This window comes from Homarus americanus, unplaced genomic scaffold (assembly GCF_018991925.1).
Source record: "Homarus americanus isolate GMGI-L3 unplaced genomic scaffold, GMGI_Hamer_2.0 scaffold14467, whole genome shotgun sequence".
Taxonomy (NCBI): domain Eukaryota; kingdom Metazoa; phylum Arthropoda; class Malacostraca; order Decapoda; family Nephropidae; genus Homarus; species Homarus americanus.
In genome coordinates, this window is record NW_024733734.1 from 8,711,803 (window position 1) to 8,731,204 (window position 19,402).

A 19,402-nucleotide genomic window follows, 5' to 3' on the forward strand; every position below is an offset into this window, starting at 1 on the left:
GTACACTTCCATGTACAATCACTTGCTCTCACACTCTACATCAGGGGTGGGGAAACTGTGACCCCCGCTGAAGGTCTCAAGGTGGACTGCGACCATACTCAAGTTCAAAGTTTTTGTTTTCTCTCTCTTAAAGGGGGACTTGGGTATAGAATTTATCAGTAGATTTGGATGAAATTTAGAAGATATATATACATATTGTATATACGTATAGTACTATTATAATGCTAACTTATAATAGCAAAACTGCATTGTTAACATTAAAAATAATAGATGACCCCCAAAGAACTCTCTTATACTGTAATTTAAAGCCAGCCCCCTGACCTCCATAGTTTCCCCACCCCTGATGTACATGATAAAACACATACCAAAGCTTTTACTCCCTTCACCTACTACTGTACTTACCTGTTACAAAACTGAAGCTGGCATCAGGAAACACAAGTATACAGCGTGTGATTAACTGGAGAGGGAGGTACTGTACTGTACACCATATAATTAACTATGCTGAGTAAATACAAATACAGTATAGTACAGTACAGTATATAACTATGGGGACAAGTATGGCATATAACTTTTTATATAGTCATTCAAACACTGATCTTTAGAACATTTCCCTGACCAAGACCATATCAGTGGTCGAGAAGTGAGCCTGACATTTGGCAGTATATTTATTATGAAAATTAAACTTACAGTTCTCATAAAATTGCATATACAAGATTATACATCATTGTAAATATATAGATATAAAAAAAATACATAATTATTTCAAAAGATGCCAAAAACTATTCTGAGCTTCACATCCTCTCAGTACTGAACAACGTACTGTACCTACATTTCTGAATTGGTATAAATATTTTAAGCTCTATTTGTGTGTAATGAGTAGGAAGGCTGGAACAAAGTCCTTGATCCATAAACTACAAAAAGAATGTTACGTACTCTGTAGAGAATAGGTAGCAATCAAAACGCCTGACATTTAGGGAATAAGTGACAGAATTTCATATAAATTTCCAAGGCAGTTAGAGAGAATTTATGTAAATTTATAAAGCATTTCTGACAAATTATGTTGAATGTGTACTTGGCACACATACAGTACACTAAATACTGACCACATTATCTTTTATGCACATGATATAGTAACTGGTCATTTGGAAGTCAACCTAACCTAACCATACCAATTGGTTTAGGAACCCTTATCCTACTGTACTCCAAATGTTAGTGGTTAGGTTAAGTTGGGAACCATTTGACCTGGAACCTATGATAGATATTTATTAGAGTAAAAATATAATAATTCAATATTACATCCAACCATAAATTCAATATACAGTATTTTGTACCATGTTCAGTGTTAGAAAACAATAGTAGAGAATTATCCAATCAACAATGTTGCCAAAGCACATTCATCAAAGGAAGTCTTGCTTCTTTTAATGCTGAAAAATATCTGCAAATTGTGTAGGATAAAGCAAGATGAGAAGTACAAACATCTCTTTATTTCACATTTATGAATCATTGGCCAGTATTCTGAGTAGAAGAATTTTATTTACAAAATGTATACCTTTTTTTATTATACATTACAGGATCACTCTACAAAACATACATTAGAAAAAAGCTGCTGCCCAGACTTATCAAAAAAATAAAAAATAAAGTAAAATAAATAAAATTTCTCATAAATTTATACTGTATACCCCTGTGATCATTTTCTTGCACTGTAATGCATATGCTGATATAAAGCCACTCCCAATTATAGTAAAAAATTTGAACCCACATAAAAAAATAATTGGAAAATTCAATTAAATCAAACTGCACAGATATAGGCACCCCACAATTCAATGACAATTTTTCACAAAAATAAATTCTAAATAAATTTGATCTATCTTCCAGAAATTTGACTTTATAAGTGGCAAGTTATCTACTAAATAAACACAATGAAACATTCAGCTCATTGTTTAATGTTCTACAAAATAAATAGAATAATAAAACCTATTTGTGTGTGTAACTAGACAGATTATTCCATATAGCTGAAAATCATAGAAAATGCTCATCTTAAAATTTACATTTGAACCAAACATTCTATAACAGTCACTCCTCTGAAAATCTGCTCACACAGAACTGTACAAAGATTTCTGACACAATCTCTTATAGAGCTATCCTGAGACTCCTTGGTTCCATCTTTGAATAAAAAAGAACTAATCATCAAGCATACCATACAATTTTATAATAAATATGTATAAACACTTTTCATACAACACTCAGACCTATTTGACTCACTGTACCACCAGTATACTTTAATAAATTCTATTTTTGTGTTCGAAATCTAACTGGCCACGTGTCCATGTACAAGACGGAAGCCTTCTTGCGAGGGGAGGCTCTACGATCACACTCGGCCAGGGCGGCGAGTTTCTGAGTCGTGGTTTGTTCGAGAAGGCCGAAGTCATCGTGTTTCTTCCAGTGCCTCTGTCTCTTTGGTTCAAGATCCTCACACCCAATAGCACTATCATTATCGTCTGACGTGTGAGAGGGTACGGGTCTTTTTTTCTTTTGAGTTTTGGGCCAGCCAGTCAAGTTCTTTCGCCGTTTTTTACCACTACGGCAACGTTTGGGTTCACTGACAATAGAGCCGTCAATAGTTTCTGAGTCGCACAAGGAGACGCACTCCGAACTCGCTTCTGTATTATCATCGGCACTAGAAAAATCGTCACAAGAAGCTCGGTCGGTACACACACAGAAACACGCGTCCTCGATAACTTCAGAAGCTTCCCGGGCCAGTATGTTTTCTGGGGCTAAATAGTCTTTGGCCTCGTCAAGAAGACCGGCAATAAACACTGGATCTACCTCGTGAGCAAGAGGGCTCTCAAACAACTTTGATTCTTTAGCAATACTTGTTGAACCTTTATCAGATTTTGATCCAGTAAATAATCTCTTTTTCTTACCACGTTTTTTTGTGGTCTTTCTCACACCCGATTCTTCGGCTTGAAGACGCGAACTACACTTTAAGGACTCTTCACTACCTGCTTCTGACTTCATTACATGATCAATGTGTAACGCAAGAATCGCTAAGTCTTCCGTAGTCTCGAAAGATTCCGGAGGCTGCATTCTCATAGACTCGGCTCCCGGTGTGCTCGTACCATCCGACGACGCCTCATCGACTTTGACCGGAGTGGACTTTGTCACTTTTGCACCTTTTGTTTTTCTTGTGGGAATGAAGTCGGAGAAGAGAGCAAGCGTAGAGGCATGACATCTGGGAGATTTTCTTACCAAGTCTGCTAGGTCATTTTTCTTCTTCGATAACAAACCTTTTTTGTAACAGAGGAAATCCCTGACGTATTCTTTTGGCATCTCGTACGGCAATATGAATTTCAGAGGTTCTTCTTCATAAACATATTCATTGACATCATTACCATCTATTAATCTCTGGTAAGTCTGGTACCAACACTCCTGCTCAGGGACGCCCTCAAAAGAAAAATACAGATCGTGTAACTCACTCCAAGATCCCTCTTTTGTTTCCCCTCTCTTGACTATGGTGTCTGTAGAGTCGCTGTCACTGGTCTTAGAGGAAGTTTGTAGCTCCTTCTTCACTCGCACTAATGCTTCACACATGTCCTTAACATCTCCTTCAGTAGTTTTTTTATTATCTACTTCTGGTTCCTCCGTTCTGCTCTCTTCGTCGCTCTTTTTATCACCTTCACTTGCCTTTTTCTTCTCTACTTCATCAGTCTTTCCCTTTTCATTCTCAGAGGATATTTTCTTGACCTCTTCCGAGTCTTTTCTCGTGTTCTCCTCTGAGTCTTTTCTCTTGTTCTCCTCCGAGTCTTTTCTCTTGTTCTCCTCCGAGTCTTTTCTCTTGTTCTCTTCCGAGTCTTTTCTCTTGTTCTCCTCCGAGTCTTTTCTCTTGTTCTCCTCCGAGTCTTTTCTCTTGTTCTCCTCCGAGTCTTTTCTCTTGTTCTCATCCGAGTCTTTTCTCTTGTTCTCCTCCGAGTCTTTTCTCTTGTTCTCCTCCGAGTCTTTTCTCTTGTTCTCTTCCGTCTTTTCTCTTGTTCTCTCCGAGTCTTTTCTCTTGTTCTCCTCCGAGTCTTTTCTCTTGTTCTCCTCCGAGTCTTTTCTCTTGTTCTCCTCCGAGTCTTTTCTCTTGTTCTCCTCCGAGTCTTTTCTCTTGTTCTCCTCCGAGTCTTTTCTCTTGTTCTCCTCCGAGTCTTTTCTCTTGTTCTCCTCCGAGTCTTTTCTCTTGTTCTCCTCCGAGTCTTTTCTCTTGTTCTCCTCTGAGATTTTTCTCTTGTTCTCCTCCGAGTCTTTTCTCTTGTTCTCTTCAGAGTTTTTCTTCACTTCACGACTGTCTTTTCTCTTGTGTTCCTCAGAGACCTTTCGCTTCTCCTCTTCCGATGTTTTTCTCCTTTCTTCTTCTGCAACTTTCTTCTTGTGTTCCTCAGAAATCTTTCTCTTGTCTCTCTCCCTGTCTTTGGCTTCCATTCTTTCCGTCGTCTTTGAATTATTTTTTACATCCTTCATCTCCACCTTTCCCGAACACTTTGCGTCGTCCTTCTCTTCTGCGTCTGGGTCTTCCAGTATGCCTCCCTTACTACGCGTCACTCTTCTACAGCCTTCAACTACGCAACGCTTCTTGGTGACTGTTGTATCCTTAACTTTTGACTCTTCTTTCTTATCCACTTCCTTTACTTCGGGTTCCTCCACTTTTATAACCCTTTCCTTATCTCCCGTTGACGAGGTGGACCGTCGGAGCCTCTCTGGAGTTTCCTGAAAGTGGTAATATTCTCGATTGTCTCTTAGAAATCTCTCCGCATCCGACAGTCGTTTCCGCCCCGCTTTTCCGCTACTGGACGATGCTTCGGCCAAGCGTTTACTTCCCCCCTTACCCTTGCCACGAGTCTGTGGAATAGAACAACTCACAGATGAATTAGGTTGCGTAGACTGAGGTATGTTGGTGCTCACCGGGAAGCCGAAGAAGTTCTCATCGTCATCGTCGTCTTCGTCGTCATTTAACATCGTCAAGTCATATCGGGTTTTTCTATTTCTACTTCCAACGGGTCGCCCTCTCCTTTTACTCAGGCACGACTCCTCCTTAATTCTCTTCGCACTGGGTTTGCAATCATCATCATCAGTAGTTCTTGAATGCTTCCCTTTCCCCTTACCCCTCCCACTGGGCGGATTCGCCGTACTTTCTGACTCATCAGAACAGTCACTTTTTGAGTCTTGGTTTTCTGTGCCATCATCACTTTCATCACTCTCACTGTCTGAGTCCAGTTTATTTTTATTTCTCATTATTTCCTCCTTTTCATTATAATACTGTTCAGTTTCAGAAATAAGTAACCAGTCTGCAGTTTTTCGCCTTATTTTTGCCTTTTTACTTTCAAATTTCTTTCTATCAGCAGGAGAGATCTCCAGTAAAAGACTAAAATCTACCTTTTCACCATTATGTTCAATATTACCGTTACTTCTAGACACCGAGCTACTATCAGACTCGTCACTATTAGCACGACTGATTCTACGTCCCTTTACTTTATGAGCTCCATTAACTAGTTCAGAACTCACATCACCATTGTACTTGGCACTTATATGGGTGGTAGCCTCATCAAGCAGAGGCTCACCATTCTTTGGCTTTCCTCGTTTTGCAGTTTTATCCACCATATCGAAATATAAAGATTCATCTGCTACACTACGAGAGTCTGACGTTTCAGACTCCGACTTGTCCGAGCGACAACTACTCTTACGAGTTCTGATACACCTTTTTGCTCTAGACAACGGTTCCGATTTGATTACAACTGCTTCGAAGTCCCCACTGTTAAGCCTTTTCGATGCCCGACTGCTCCTCTTTTGGCAAAAGGAGTCAAGTTTAGCATCTGCTTCTTGAATCAACCTTACCATTTCTCTGTTTACTTTTGTGGCCACAGGTAGACTAGCTTGAGGGTGAGCAGGGGTTGAACCTGATGCAAGATCTCCAGCTTTAGCTGCAATGGATTCTGATTCTCTGGGTGTGGCAGTTTGGGGTTCTGAAATTACAGCTTCCTGTTTGATTACAAGGTTACTTTTAGTAAAGTCTGGCAAAGCAGCTTCAGTCTTGATAAGCTCAGGCAGTGTGCCTTCATTCACATCAGCATCAAAATCTATAGGTTCAACTTTAATCTGAGGAACAAAAGCTTCTGTCACTTTATCCTGGGGAATGGAAGTTTCATTCACCTTATTCTGAGGAAAAAGAGTTTCATTCAGTTTGTCCTGAGGAATGTCACCTTCATTTACTTTATTTTGTGGAACAAGAAGCTCCTCTGTTATTTGATGAATAGCTGTGTTTGTTGCCTTACCCTCAAGAGAAGTTGTTTCAAGAACAGAAGCTTCCTTTACTTTATCCTGAGAATCAGCAACTTCATCAACTGCTGTTTCAGTTACCTTATCCTGAGGAACAGCAGCTTCATTCACTGTAACTTCAGGAATTGTAGCTTCATTCAGCAGTACTTCAGGAACAGTGGCTTCATTTGCCAATACTTCAGGAACAGTAGCTTCAGTGACAACAGTTGTCACTGTCTCCAGAGGAACAGTAGCTTGAAGATCCGAAGCCTTGGGCACTATAGCTTCAGGTACAAGAGCTGCAGGCAGAGAAGCTTTGAGATGGACTGTAGCTCCCACGTCACATTGAGTCTGTGGCGTGTGGGGCTCTGGTTGAGGCTGAGCAGTGGGACACAGTGGCGCTGGTAACCGGAGAGAGTAGTGCCTGGTGGAGGGAATTTCAACTGGATGACAACTTTCATGGAGGACACATGGGGTCTCCTGTGTGTCACCTGGGAAGACACAGTTGGGTTTGGTTGCTACGTCCTCATCCTTGAGATCTTTCTGGGCCACGTGGGTTGGACCAGAGTGAATTGTCTCTCCAATCTAAGGATGAAAAAATAATACATTTTGAAAGACAAGAATGTAAACAAAACTAATAATGCTTCAATAAAAAATAATGGTTGTTATTGTTCTATCACTAAGACGTATAATGTTCGACCCCAAGAGTAAATTTTAGTGCAAAGAAATAAAACTTCTAAAACCCAAACACTAACCTTACACGTGACATACAACACACATTGAAGAAATATGATCATGATGAGATAGGAAGGATTTTTAAAGTTTGCAGGAGCTGCCTGAGTCACCTTGCTTCTACTGGACTCATTAATTTCTAAAAATGACTCATGTAGGATGAGGAGTTGATACAGTTGAAACAAATAAAGCCACACACTGGTGCAAAAATCAATCACACAGCTTGAGAATCCATGGTAATCCAAGGAGGTATGCAAAGAAGCTTACTTTTGCTTAATCCTGCAAATGAACTCGGATGGAATAGATGTACGTACAGTACAGTACAGTACATAAGTGACAGGTGCAGACCAATTTTCCCCTTGTTAAGTTTGTTACGTTAAATATTTTGTCATCAACAATAAAGCATATTATGTACACTGCTCCTTGTCCAATACTCTGTACTGTACTGTACATGGTTCAGAAATCATAGTGGACAATAATAAAATTCTCACATGACCTACATACACTATACCCCTTCACCACCTTCCTATCATCCACCTGCGAATAATTCCTTTTTAACAAATATTTAACTTTCCAATCTCATATATCAATGGCCCTTTAACAAACCCTAATTTGTTCTCTACTCAATGATGCTTCCATTTATACATCACACTTTTGTATTTTTCCTTCTCAATATCCTATTACCTGCAGGAGTGGCTTGCCTTCATCTCAATACCCAAGATTAAAACCAGGCTTGTGTACTAACCATGACCAAACCATCAGCACGCTTCTTGTATGATTCTTTCAGGTGTGTGTGTGTGGGCAACAGTCAAACAAATGTCTCGTGGGTCCTACTTAGAAACCTGATGGGCCGCAGATTGCTCACCGTTGCTCTCTAGACTGTCAACAGACATTTCTATTAGCCTGTAGTAATGTCAGATTCTAGTAACTCCTGGCACTCTTATATTATCCCATAGTGACCACTACTTCTCCCAAACCAGCTCTTAGAGGCACTTAAATGCCCCTTCACTATGACTGTCTCTCACATTTAAGCTTTGACTGCAGTTATTCATGTCTCCCTAAAACCCCTTTCTTTGTATCTCTTCATAATTAATTCCTGATACAGTACACAAATGATGTCCCACCTTTTACTCTCTAAGCAACTAATATTCTGGGACAGACCACCATTACTGTGCTATTTAATTCACTTAATTCCATAGCTACTTCATCACTCATCAATAAACCACAAACTCACTCTTTCTCTCTCATTAACTTATGAAGCCAATATTGACACCATGACATGAAGTTTTTTTCTGAATTCACTAAACATATCGGGGAATAGTGATAAGGTACTGCCGACTCACCGGTGCCCTGACTAATGTCCTATTTTAAGTCACTCGTTGGTCCCAATCTACCATTAACTTCATCGTGTTATGTAATACAACATAAATGATGTTGGTTGAAGTACTCTACAACACCAACAAGTTCAGAGAAGCAAAACAAACAGTGGTGGAAACATGAGTCATAAGAATAATTAGTTTCGAGGTCTTGGGAAATACGTACATGTATTTATTTAATGGTTTTTAATACTTGGGGTCCCCGTCTGCCTGATTTCACCTGAAGGAGCAGTAGGCCTAAACTACCTCCCCAGTTTTTACCACAACACAGATGGATAACAAAACTCTCCCAAGGATCGGTGAAGCTGACCTAATCTTACGTAACTAGGAAAAACAGGTGTCAACCCCTAAGGGCTTCACAGTAAAGATAAAAACAATGGAAGGCTAACATTGCTTACAATTTCACAGGTCTCTTAGCCATATTTCACAAATCTAAAAGCGTCGTCTACTCATGCAGGTGAACCAAGCTATTAGGCATTGAAAAAAAAAAAAAATACTGTAGATTGTGGAGGGCAATGCATGCCTTAATCAAAGTGCTATTCTGAGTACCAAACAAGTATCTTCAAATCTAATCACAAGCATGTGTGTGTGTTGATATATTAAGAAATAGTCTCATTACACAGTACTAAAAAGTTACATAAGTTTAAAGTAAAGATGGGAACATTGGAAGAATTTTAAAGTAATTACTGTACAGTACATGATAGTAAAGTGATTCAGATGAGTGCTTATACATATATATATATAGTATATATATATATATATATATATATATATCCCTCCATACATATATATATATATATATATATATATATATATATAAATAGTAATCCCTCCATTATTTGGAACAATTGAGGATCAAATCTTTTTCAAATTCGGGGGAATTCCTAGTAAGATAGAATTTGTTTTTTGTTTTATATATATTTCATAATACAATAATATGAATCAAATACTCGTTTCTGAAGAATCGCTGCTTAACACAATCCATAATAAATTCAAAGTGTAATTCACAATATCCTAAATCAAATTTATGCACATTTCTGTCTGAATTAATGATTACAATTTAAAAATGATGTACAACAGTCCACAGTAAATTACAGTATCACTCACCATACAGCAGTCTTCAGTACAATCTAGTTCTAGCTGTGCAGGAAGCAGCACCCATTTCACATCTCGTCAAGTACAGTACTTTAGCCTTCAGTAGCAAAATTAGTTAACCTAAGGCTCTGCCCTACTAAAGTATTTTAAAAGTACAGTACATACAGTATTATTCCACAATAGGAAGGGAGTCACATATACACACACATTCACCCATGAACAGGGGCACCAATTCTTGACTTTAAATCTACTTCTACAGTAACTTTATCAAATTATATACTGCAATGTAAAGTATTCTGAATAGGTAGGAATTCTGAATTCAGGAATACCAAATTGCAGGGATATATATACTGCATATATATATGAAAAAGACTATGAATTAAAGTTTTACACTCTGAAACATAATGAAGATTTTCAGAAGTGTAATTAAGTGGTTGTTTTACTTACCTGGAAAAGTGAGGCCTTCAATGAGTGCATACATGAAAAAATGTGTAATGAATGTGATGTAATGCAATGACTGTGGCTGTATCATCAAACTATATATACCGGTACAGACAGATAAGATATTAAGTGGTTATACTGTACTGTGTAGTCACTTATAACATATTAAAGTGTTGTCTCTTATAAGATATTACAGTGAAGATGGATTCTAGAAGCAAGATTGCTCAACAGATACAGTGTGGATACAACGACCTGAATACTAAGCCTTCAGTGCACAAGGAGGCAGCATGGTCAACACTGCCCTCAACTATCATTACTTCCAAGCTTTATTAGTTAAGTACTAATTTACAACTGTGTGGACTGGGAGATCCCTGGAGTTGAACTAATGACTCTCAAAACAGGAGACGAGTGTTGTATCCACTTAGTATCATGTGTTATATAGTGTGGTGTGTTACAACATACAAGAGAGGTATGTTATGTATTAGTGTCATGTGTTACAACATATTACAGCATAGTACTGTAGTTTACAACATAGTATATAGTGTGGCAAGCTGAAACACACTACATCTTAAGTGCTACATGATATATGACTCAAATGGTTCATACAGGAACAGAACTGTATATCAATGGCAGGTTACATTTTAAGAAAGTACTACAGTCTGAACTTTTTACTAGCACAGCTTATTAAGATTATCCTTATGTCTACAGATCATGATATACTACCAAACAGATTAGCTATTACTAGTCCTTACAGGAAAAGGCCAATGAAAACTAAGGAACAATACCTTCAAATTGAATAAAAGAAACCAAAGTTACAAGCACATGCACCAAGTCCTCATATATCATTCATTCCCTTTTAGTATTTAGTAAAATGAAAAGGAAAAAATAAATTTTAAAAAAGATAGAAATAAGGACAGGCTACAAGTAGAAGTACTGAACCGTACAATACAAAAATGTTTTTAATGCAAAATTTATTTCCTGTTACCCTTGTTTGTGCAAAAGTTAGAATATGAACAAAAGGAGGCAAATAACTTGCAAACCCGAGGGAAAAATAAACAAACTAAGTATAATATTTTGCCTTACAAACTTAAAAACATACAAACCTCGTAGACAAGTTGCTTACGCAGTCGCTTATGGGCAACGCTGCTTAGACTGGCCGGACGTCTCTCTGATTGCATCAATCCACTAAACCTCATTTGGATGCGGCAAATATCTGCGATAAGGTAACAGAGAACACCGATTACTTATTAACATATGTCTTACATGAGGATTCATAAGACTATGACAAATACTGTATACATTAAAGAAATAGAAGTTACTGATAACAGTACAGCACACTGCATTACTTGAAATTTGTGTGGAAGTCCAGTAAAATAAATAAAGAAAAGATCCTGAAAATGATAATCTATAGCAGAGTGAAAACAAGGAAATCTGAGGACTGTACCCATCATGTTTTTGAGTTCCAACCCACAAGTGTCAACTGCCCCAGAGCTGAGAGAGGTGAACAAGAGTGAATGTGGCAAAAACAAAAGGTACTGATTAGTGGTGTAGGTGAGGGACCTGTGGTGGACAACAGAAAATGGCCATGTGCCATCTACAAAGAAAGGTGTTGGCAGAAACTCAACCATTTTTGCAGACATAAAGTGGAACAGTTTAATGAACACAAGAACTAACCTGACTGCCTTGTTTTTGTCCGTTGATAAGTTCATCAAGGTCTTGATAATTTTTGTCGTTCTTCACAAATGCTATATGTGTATCAGACTGCAGATGAAGGCGTAAGTTACTGTAGTTGGTGCAGCACAATTCACAGTATCCGCTGTCCTTAACTTTTGTCCCACGATTCCGATCCCTCGTGTGCCTGCAAGTAAGGAATGTTTTAATAAATATCATGCTTACATAAAGATGTACAAACACACACACACGTAGATACGAAATATGAACCTCAGCTTTATGGATGGGGATGTAATGAACAACTGTCATGAGAAACCACCACAAAGTTTTAAGTTTTCATATCCAAAGGCTGCCAATGCCTCAGTAGCATTCAATGATTAGTGTCGTAATAATCTTTCAATGTGGATAAGCCAGGAGCTGTTGACTCTGAAAAGGTTCATTCCATCCTAAAACTGTTCAACCACCGTGCCTCAACACCATCAGTTCCCTCAAGATTTAGGCTACTCATTTTTTGATCAGGGATTTATGGCCAAGAGACCTCATGATTAACCTATGAGATCTACACCAGCTTAGGAATAAAAGAAAAAAGTCATTGCCAACAGAATATCCCACACTCATCCAGACTAGGAACCACACCACACAGCAAGACAACTAGCCTGAAGTAATTCTAGTCATAGTCTGTATGTCTTCCATAGCAGAATGCCAAAGCCACACCTCTTAAGTCATGTGGGCTGCCAGCACAACTGGTCTGAAGTCTTTTATCAATCTACAGTATTATCAAATTTTAGCTGAATTTTTTTGAAGTTTGAGAGATGAATGACTTGGAGATATGTACATGATTTCCACTTGCATTTTTCTTTAGCCAAGTTTATATTCTATAGCTAGACTGATAATGTGGGATAAGTTATGGGCACTTGAAAAAAATATGGATTTCAGCCAAAAAATGACTTTTGTGCCAAATTTCAGCAAAATTGGAGAGGTGATGGTGTCGGTTCACTCATCCTGGAACATTTCCAAGTTTGATTTCACCCTAAAAATTGATCAGTATTTATCATTGGCCCATATTAGGGGGTGACCAATATACTGTAGAGGGCACTGATGAAGCTAAGTTTGCTGCACCAGTACAAGAAGCCCACCAAAAGTAATACAGAGAGACCTCTAATTATTAAAAACACTCAAATAATACTGTGAACATTAAACAAAACTAACTTTTCTCTGTAGTTGTCCCTGTGTGCTGAGGAGGTTTTGGGATTCGGCCGAGCTTTGACCTGCTTGAATTCAGTAAACGGAGAAACTCCCCGAAGATTGGACAAATTCAACTCTGGCCAAGCAGACAACTCCTTGAAGAGTGGTTTGTACTGTCTGAAAAATAAATTTAAAAATAATTAACAAGAGGGAAGCAATTCAATTTCTTTCCATAACTGTTCCACTTCCCAGGGTTAGATGTGCCTGTACTCTGCTGAGAAATACAAGTCACTACAGAAACAAACAAACTGCCCCCAATGACTTAACCTTGTCCATAAATCCTTTGTAAATTCCCTGCAAGATTCCATTTTGTACAGTATTCAGTTAGGCTAATACACAGGTGATTCACGAAGGCTAGAATTGTGAATGCTTTTGTTCGCAGCCTCGGCTACGTCACTGCAGGAGGCACGTGTGAACTTCTGACGTAAAACCCTCCAGAAGCTCCACACTACACAACTCCCTCCCTACTGTACATACTGGGAAGTTATAGTTAGAGTGCTGATCTCATATACTGTACCAACTACCTAACTTGGGTAGTTGATTAGTAAGCAAAGTCAAAACTTGTGCAACCCCACAAAGTCTTTCCTCTACATAAAAATACATTCAATACTGTATAAGAAGGATGACGTGGTGTTCATCATCTTAATATTTCAGTAAATGACATGAGGTCTGTGAATAATATCATCTCCCAGAGAAGATGATGTACGTGTGGGTCACTAGGTTTGGTTGGGTTCACAGGCCACCCCATGGAGGTCACTCTCACAACATTCTTATACAACTTGAGAACATTTTCTTCTCACAAGGTTTTCATTCACTTATCTAATACATTATTCTCTTATTATATTTATTCTGATTCATTTGTATATCAGTTACCAGTGTGGGTCTTTGTGAGTAGGTAATAAATAAGGTAATACTCAATATGTTGGTATAAGTATTAAAAAAGAAAGAAAGGATGACACTGTGCTGAACATCTTGATGGTGTTACTATACAGTATATTCACCGACACTTCCATCTGATAACACTTCACTCTACTAACAACTGTAACTACTAACCTGCTAAAAGATTCTGTTTTGATGAAGGGACCTTTGATACGTTGAACCTTTGGCGAGGAAGACGAGGAGGAGGAGGAACTTTTCGAGGCTAAGGTACCATGAGTCTTCTGGGGTCTGTAACGGTTGCTTTCTTTTAGGACAGATAACCACTTGAGGAGTTTGGCCAACGGCCAAACAGGAACACTCCATAAACGTGCATTCTCTATTACATCACTGGTGCCTTGGCGGCGCACACAAGCACGCTCCAGTAACACCTCTGCTCTTGTTCTCTGCAATGTAAAGGAGACATTTACCATTTATGAACAAAATCCATTGATCAGATATGAATAAGGTACAGTTGATTAGAAACACTAAATAAAAAAAAATTCTCCTGTAAGAATACAGTACAGTACTTTTCATTACATATACTGTAGCAAGCTCTTAGTCTACATGCAGCAGAGTGCCAAACAATCTTTATGCTTAGCATTTGCAAAATTAAATTAAATTTGGGACCATTTCTGGGATTTCAACTGCTTATGGTACAGTTTATGAGAGCTGTAAGCAGACCAGCAAAGCTTTGACCGTTGACTTGGTTGATAAATACTTATTAAATGTTTTATAAAATTTCTTACAGGAATATCATTTATTTATTTCCTTATTATATGTACACTGTACTGTACTAGTCTACAAAGAAAATAATATGTGTACTGCACAGTTTTCAAGCTATATGAAATGCAATTACTGTGACTTCTTCAGGTGTAAATACTGTACTGTACACCCCGACATACAGGTTTTTAGTTCACTTTTAAAGAAAAAATACCGACTTTAGCACAGTTAGGATTAATGTAAAGCCCTCAGGCTATACTGTACTGTACGTTTGGTTTTCTATTCATAAGTCCTGGTACTTACATCTGTAATCAATAACAGATGACAGACCCTAATTCCATCTTTGGGTATTTGAAGTTTTATCTTGAAAATGTGACAACATCTTAAGACTGCCATGGGACTGTGACTATCTCTTGTATGTTTAACTGTCAGGGGTGAGGGGTAGTGAAAGAGTTTCCTGTATGTGCTTAAAAAATGGATAAGGTGTGTAACTATCAAGAAGGAAGAACTTGTACTACTAAGAGAAGGATTAATTTAATTACCGTAATGTGCTGTCACGAAGCTGTATTACATACAGAAATACTCTCAACGATCAGATGATAAAACACTTGAGAATACCACAGTTACTCACAACACGTTTTTTGCCTGTGTCTTCCCTGGGAGAGTCAATATTTAATGGTGAATCATGTGAGGTTGACTGTAGGGAGGACAGGGGCTGGTGAGGAGTTAGAGGGGAGGCCACTGGAACACCACTGGGGGAAGGCTGCCGTTCACTACTAGAGCCGCCCGTTGTTTGGATTCCTCGGGTACTTATTACATAGTTCACTTCCCGGGTCAAGAACTCTTCAACAACCTGTTAAAGAAATAAAAATTGTAAATATAAACAACTATATTAGAGATAAGGAGAACCACAAACAGCATAAAACATGGTATAAATGGCCATCCATCTGAATGCCATGTGCTACAGTCCAGATTAATATATTAAAAAACTATGACCTATATTTAAGTCAGACCTTGGCTCCTAGTGTTCAGTACAGTAAAAGGTTTGTACAAGAGACAGACAGATGCCTTTCCTATTAGAGATTGGACTCTTCATCCCTGACATGGGGACACCTCTGTCACTCTTTTAATTTCCAGAAAATCAGCAGCAATAATTCCCACCCATTCAAAAGTTCCTGTCTTTAAAATAATAAAAGCTGTAGAATCAGACTTATTCTTAAAATGAAACCAGTCATTTTGTTGCATTCCTCACACCAAAAAGTGTCAAACAAATTCAGTCAACAACAGGCCTTGTGACAAGGGCAAAAACTATACAGCACAGTACTGTAGTTATCCATAGTGTGAACCTCCGACCCACAGCCAGGAGTCCCCACAAATCCCTCACTGGTGAGTTATCTGGGATTACAGCCTCGAACAAGCCAACAATAGAAACAGGAAAGATAGTTAAGTCAAACTAATTCAGGGGTGACTTGTATAAACCTATATGAACCCACTGAAAAACACCTATTGTAGTTAGCTAGCTGTTGGGTCCTCTGAAGGCATCCAGTGTGCCTTCAACTCAGGCATAAACAAACAGACAATAATCCCCCCCCTTCCCCCAAAAAACTATGTACACTTCTAAAATGGAACCTGAAATTCTATTCACTATCAAACCTTCTGAGACAAGTGGAACCTCCTCTTACTGTAGTAGCCTTAAGCCACACCCCAAATTTGGGTAAACACTCTTAACATATTATACACACCCACAAGTACAATATAATACACCAAGGTCTGCAAGGTCCACATGCTGTAAGTATCCAAAATAAGCTAGATGGAGCACTTACAGTAGCTACCATAAGAGAAGACATCTATCAGCACAATCAGGGGACGGACTAAGTGGGATTGGTTTGGATGACCAATCTGCAACCAATTTCTAATGGGTCATGGAGTGCATGTGTTAGCCCAGTAGGCAAGGTCTCTCAGCTCTTGGCCTAACTGGTAACTCTAAGCACCTCCTTTTTATGGGCTACAGTTAAGTTACAAGTTTCTAGGTTTCTGGAATTTAGTCCCAGTCAAACATGTCAGGGGTCATAAACATCCTGGGTTGCTACAGCCAATAGACCTGTTGACTTTAATTGAGTTGTTCAATCCAGTGTGTGAGTTAAGAGATCAATTGGCTATACTGTACAAGTATATTTACTGTACTGATTAAAAACACACAGTTTAGTCTTTATATAATAGCTCAAATTGTTTAACTTCATACAGTATCAGTTGTGGCACCTGACTTTTAACCCCAAGTTTAAGCAAAAGATTAGAATCCCCAAGAATTGTATACAATGTGTGATGTACAGCAGAGAACCATAACAAACTCACCCCTCCAAGGTTGTGTATGTCAGCTGTAATGGTGGCGGTGCTCTTGTAACCTTTCACGTCCAAGTAAAACTTCTTGTTCAACAAAGGTTTGTACGGTAGTTTGCTGCTGGATTTGTCCCCTGAAACAGGAGGAAAGATTTAGTACAACATCGCTCTTAAACAAACAGTAAACTTCAAACACACAAATATGTACTGTATTCTGGGTGTGGACGGCGGATCTGATTCGACATCATTTATGTATGATTAATAGTACAGTATACAGTAGGTCACATTACGTATTTTCAAGTCCCGGCGTTAGTGATCGTGCTGTGTACTGACAAAATTTTCGTTTGTAATTCCATTTAAAATGGCTGGCAAGCGTAAAAGTGCGAGTTCTCGTGGTGCTGAGAAGAAAAAGAGACACCCATTTTTGAATTTCTATGTATTATTTTCGCCTTTTCGACTTACGACCTGGTCGTCGGGACGGAACCCCCTCCTAAGTTGAAGAGAGACTGTAATAAATAATTACATGTACGATACGTTCTCCATTCTGGAAATACGAACAAATTTCTGAGGATTGCATCAAGTTTTCGACATGGGTATGCATGCTGGGCGCGTGGGTACCAGGCTCAGAGTTCTTACTTGTCATGTGAGTACATGGGATGCCTATGATTGGCTGATATATCTCACAGCCTACCTCCTCAAACTCTTGCATCACAACACTCTTAGTTCATTATATGCTGCCACTGTGCGAGATGCGTAGTTCAGACTCTAGGAAAACTTTCCCTAGTACCTGGAAAGATTCCAGGGATATGCTATTTTTTCCGGCGATGAAAAAATTTGACTCCCTACCTGGAAACCTCTGAATCCTGGAACCGCTTGGAACCAATCACTCTGGCTAGCAGAGATATCAGTACTGTACAGTATATGTCAACCAAAAATCTACTTCACAAAATAATCTACCAGTACAGTATATATTTCACGAAAGATTTAGGCATTCTATATTGCCTATAAATTTAAAAATACATATTAATTTTCTCTATCTATCTAGTTTCCCACATATTACAAGAAAGTAAATGAGAAGAATCTAGAGAATCAGGCAATTGGCTGTGTGTGGTGGTGTGAGTGATGAGTCTACTTGTCCCCACCGGAATTTGAGGAGTAAGTTATCTGGTGATAGTAGAGAAGGTTGATACACTGAAAACTTTTTTGAAGACTTACTACCATTGAGAGAATGATGATAGAAGTATTTACAGTACTGACACAAATACTATAGTTTATTATCAGTAGCTACAGTACTGTACGTTGTTTCCTCGGACACAGGTTCATGATAGTATCCACTCTTGTACCTAAAGTTTTGAGTTGACAGATAATTTAATGTCTTATGATTACAGTACTGTATCTAGCTGTGTTGTTTTTTTTGTGCAGGACAGTACAGAGGTGGTGTCATGAACAATACAGTACTATAGAGCAAACTTGCCTATAATCTGTAGCAGCTTAAGATAATGAAGGCAATCTTTCCCCTAGTTGGTGTACTGATAGCAGGTCAAATAATACCCTCACTATACAGTATCTGTTGATTTTTGTTTAAATCCTTATCATCAACTTAAGAACTACTATACTGTACTTTTTATAACCCAACCCCAGTACTATATTGTAACTCTTAAATGGCGGACATTATCGGCATATGTTCCTTGCCTTCCATCTTTGCACGTATGGGAGTGGAGTACTGAAGGTAATCCTTAGCTACAGGTGAAGGGTTAAACATAACTGTACTGTACTGTGTGCTACAGCAACACCTGTAGGTCATACAGCCTCGTGTCAAATCACTGATATATACAGTACAGTACGTGCAAATTAATTACCGGTATATATATAAATTAATACAGGTAATGGTATTTTCTGAAGGGGATTATGCAAATAGGTACTGCACATTATTCCATTATTAATTTGATACAATATTTAAATTCCCGATACTTTTCTTGTGCAGTTTGGCTGTTGGCCAAGACGATTTTTTGAAAAAAATTCTCAAGCCTGATAACTATTAATTTATGAAAAGATAATAAACCAGGGAGAGAAAAAAAGAACACAAACTTGTGAAATAATGTACTGTATACTGCACAGTATGTTGCTCCAACGAGGAGTCACCACCTTATGAACTAAAATAAAGCTACACCAAGAAAGTGTCATTCAATAAATTACTGTACAGTACCGTAACTCAAAATGAAGAATTTCACCATAAATTGTCAGCAGTTTAGTTGTGTAAGAAAGGTGCATGAAGAAAGTTAGTCAAGTGTCACTGTCAAATGTAATCATCACCGAGTGATCCCCGTGCCGGAGACTGAGGATGCTTGTAACAGGATGATGTGAACTTGAGGTGATCTGACATAAGAAAAACACTACACAATAGTGTAGCTCCAATGTTTACCGGTACACCAAGGATGGTTTAGTTAACAGTTTCATTCACGGAAAATAGAACAAAATCATAAAAATGTTAATAAAAAATTTCTTCCAATTTATTGGGGTTCTTCATAGGGTAAGAAAGTATTTATCTTCTATAGAAAATTTTCTCAAGTTGCTGGTTA

At 38.4% G+C, this 19,402-nt stretch overlaps 2 protein-coding genes across 7 annotated transcripts; both read right to left on the reverse strand.

Annotated features, from left to right (window-relative positions):
* Positions 1 to 1,469: 1,469 nt before the first annotated feature.
* Positions 1,470 to 11,745, reverse strand: LOC121869999. 6 transcript variants are annotated; one of them, XM_042371682.1, is made up of 4 exons: positions 11,607 to 11,745; positions 11,036 to 11,145; positions 9,939 to 9,953; positions 1,470 to 6,873 (listed from the first exon to the last, which is right to left on the reverse strand). In XM_042371682.1, exons 2-4 carry the CDS (start codon positions 11,126 to 11,128, stop codon positions 2,290 to 2,292), a joined length of 4,692 nt encoding a protein of 1,563 aa, XP_042227616.1. In that variant the 5' UTR covers positions 11,129 to 11,145; positions 11,607 to 11,745; the 3' UTR covers positions 1,470 to 2,289. The 6 variants fall into 6 exon arrangements, with proteins under 6 accessions (XP_042227616.1, XP_042227618.1, XP_042227617.1 ...); XM_042371684.1 differs by lacking the exon at positions 11,607 to 11,745 and adding an exon at positions 9,504 to 9,588 and having other exon boundaries at positions 11,036 to 11,082; XM_042371683.1 differs by lacking the exon at positions 9,939 to 9,953.
* Positions 11,409 to 16,271, reverse strand: LOC121869921 (protein DBF4 homolog B-like). The gene is made up of 6 exons (XM_042371486.1): positions 16,233 to 16,271; positions 15,118 to 15,339; positions 13,902 to 14,170; positions 12,813 to 12,965; positions 11,607 to 11,790; positions 11,409 to 11,423 (listed from the first exon to the last, which is right to left on the reverse strand). The coding sequence occupies exons 1-6, from the start codon at positions 16,269 to 16,271 to the stop codon at positions 11,409 to 11,411; spliced, it is 882 nt and encodes a 293-aa protein (XP_042227420.1).
* Between the last annotated feature and the right edge of the window lie 3,131 nt (positions 16,272 to 19,402).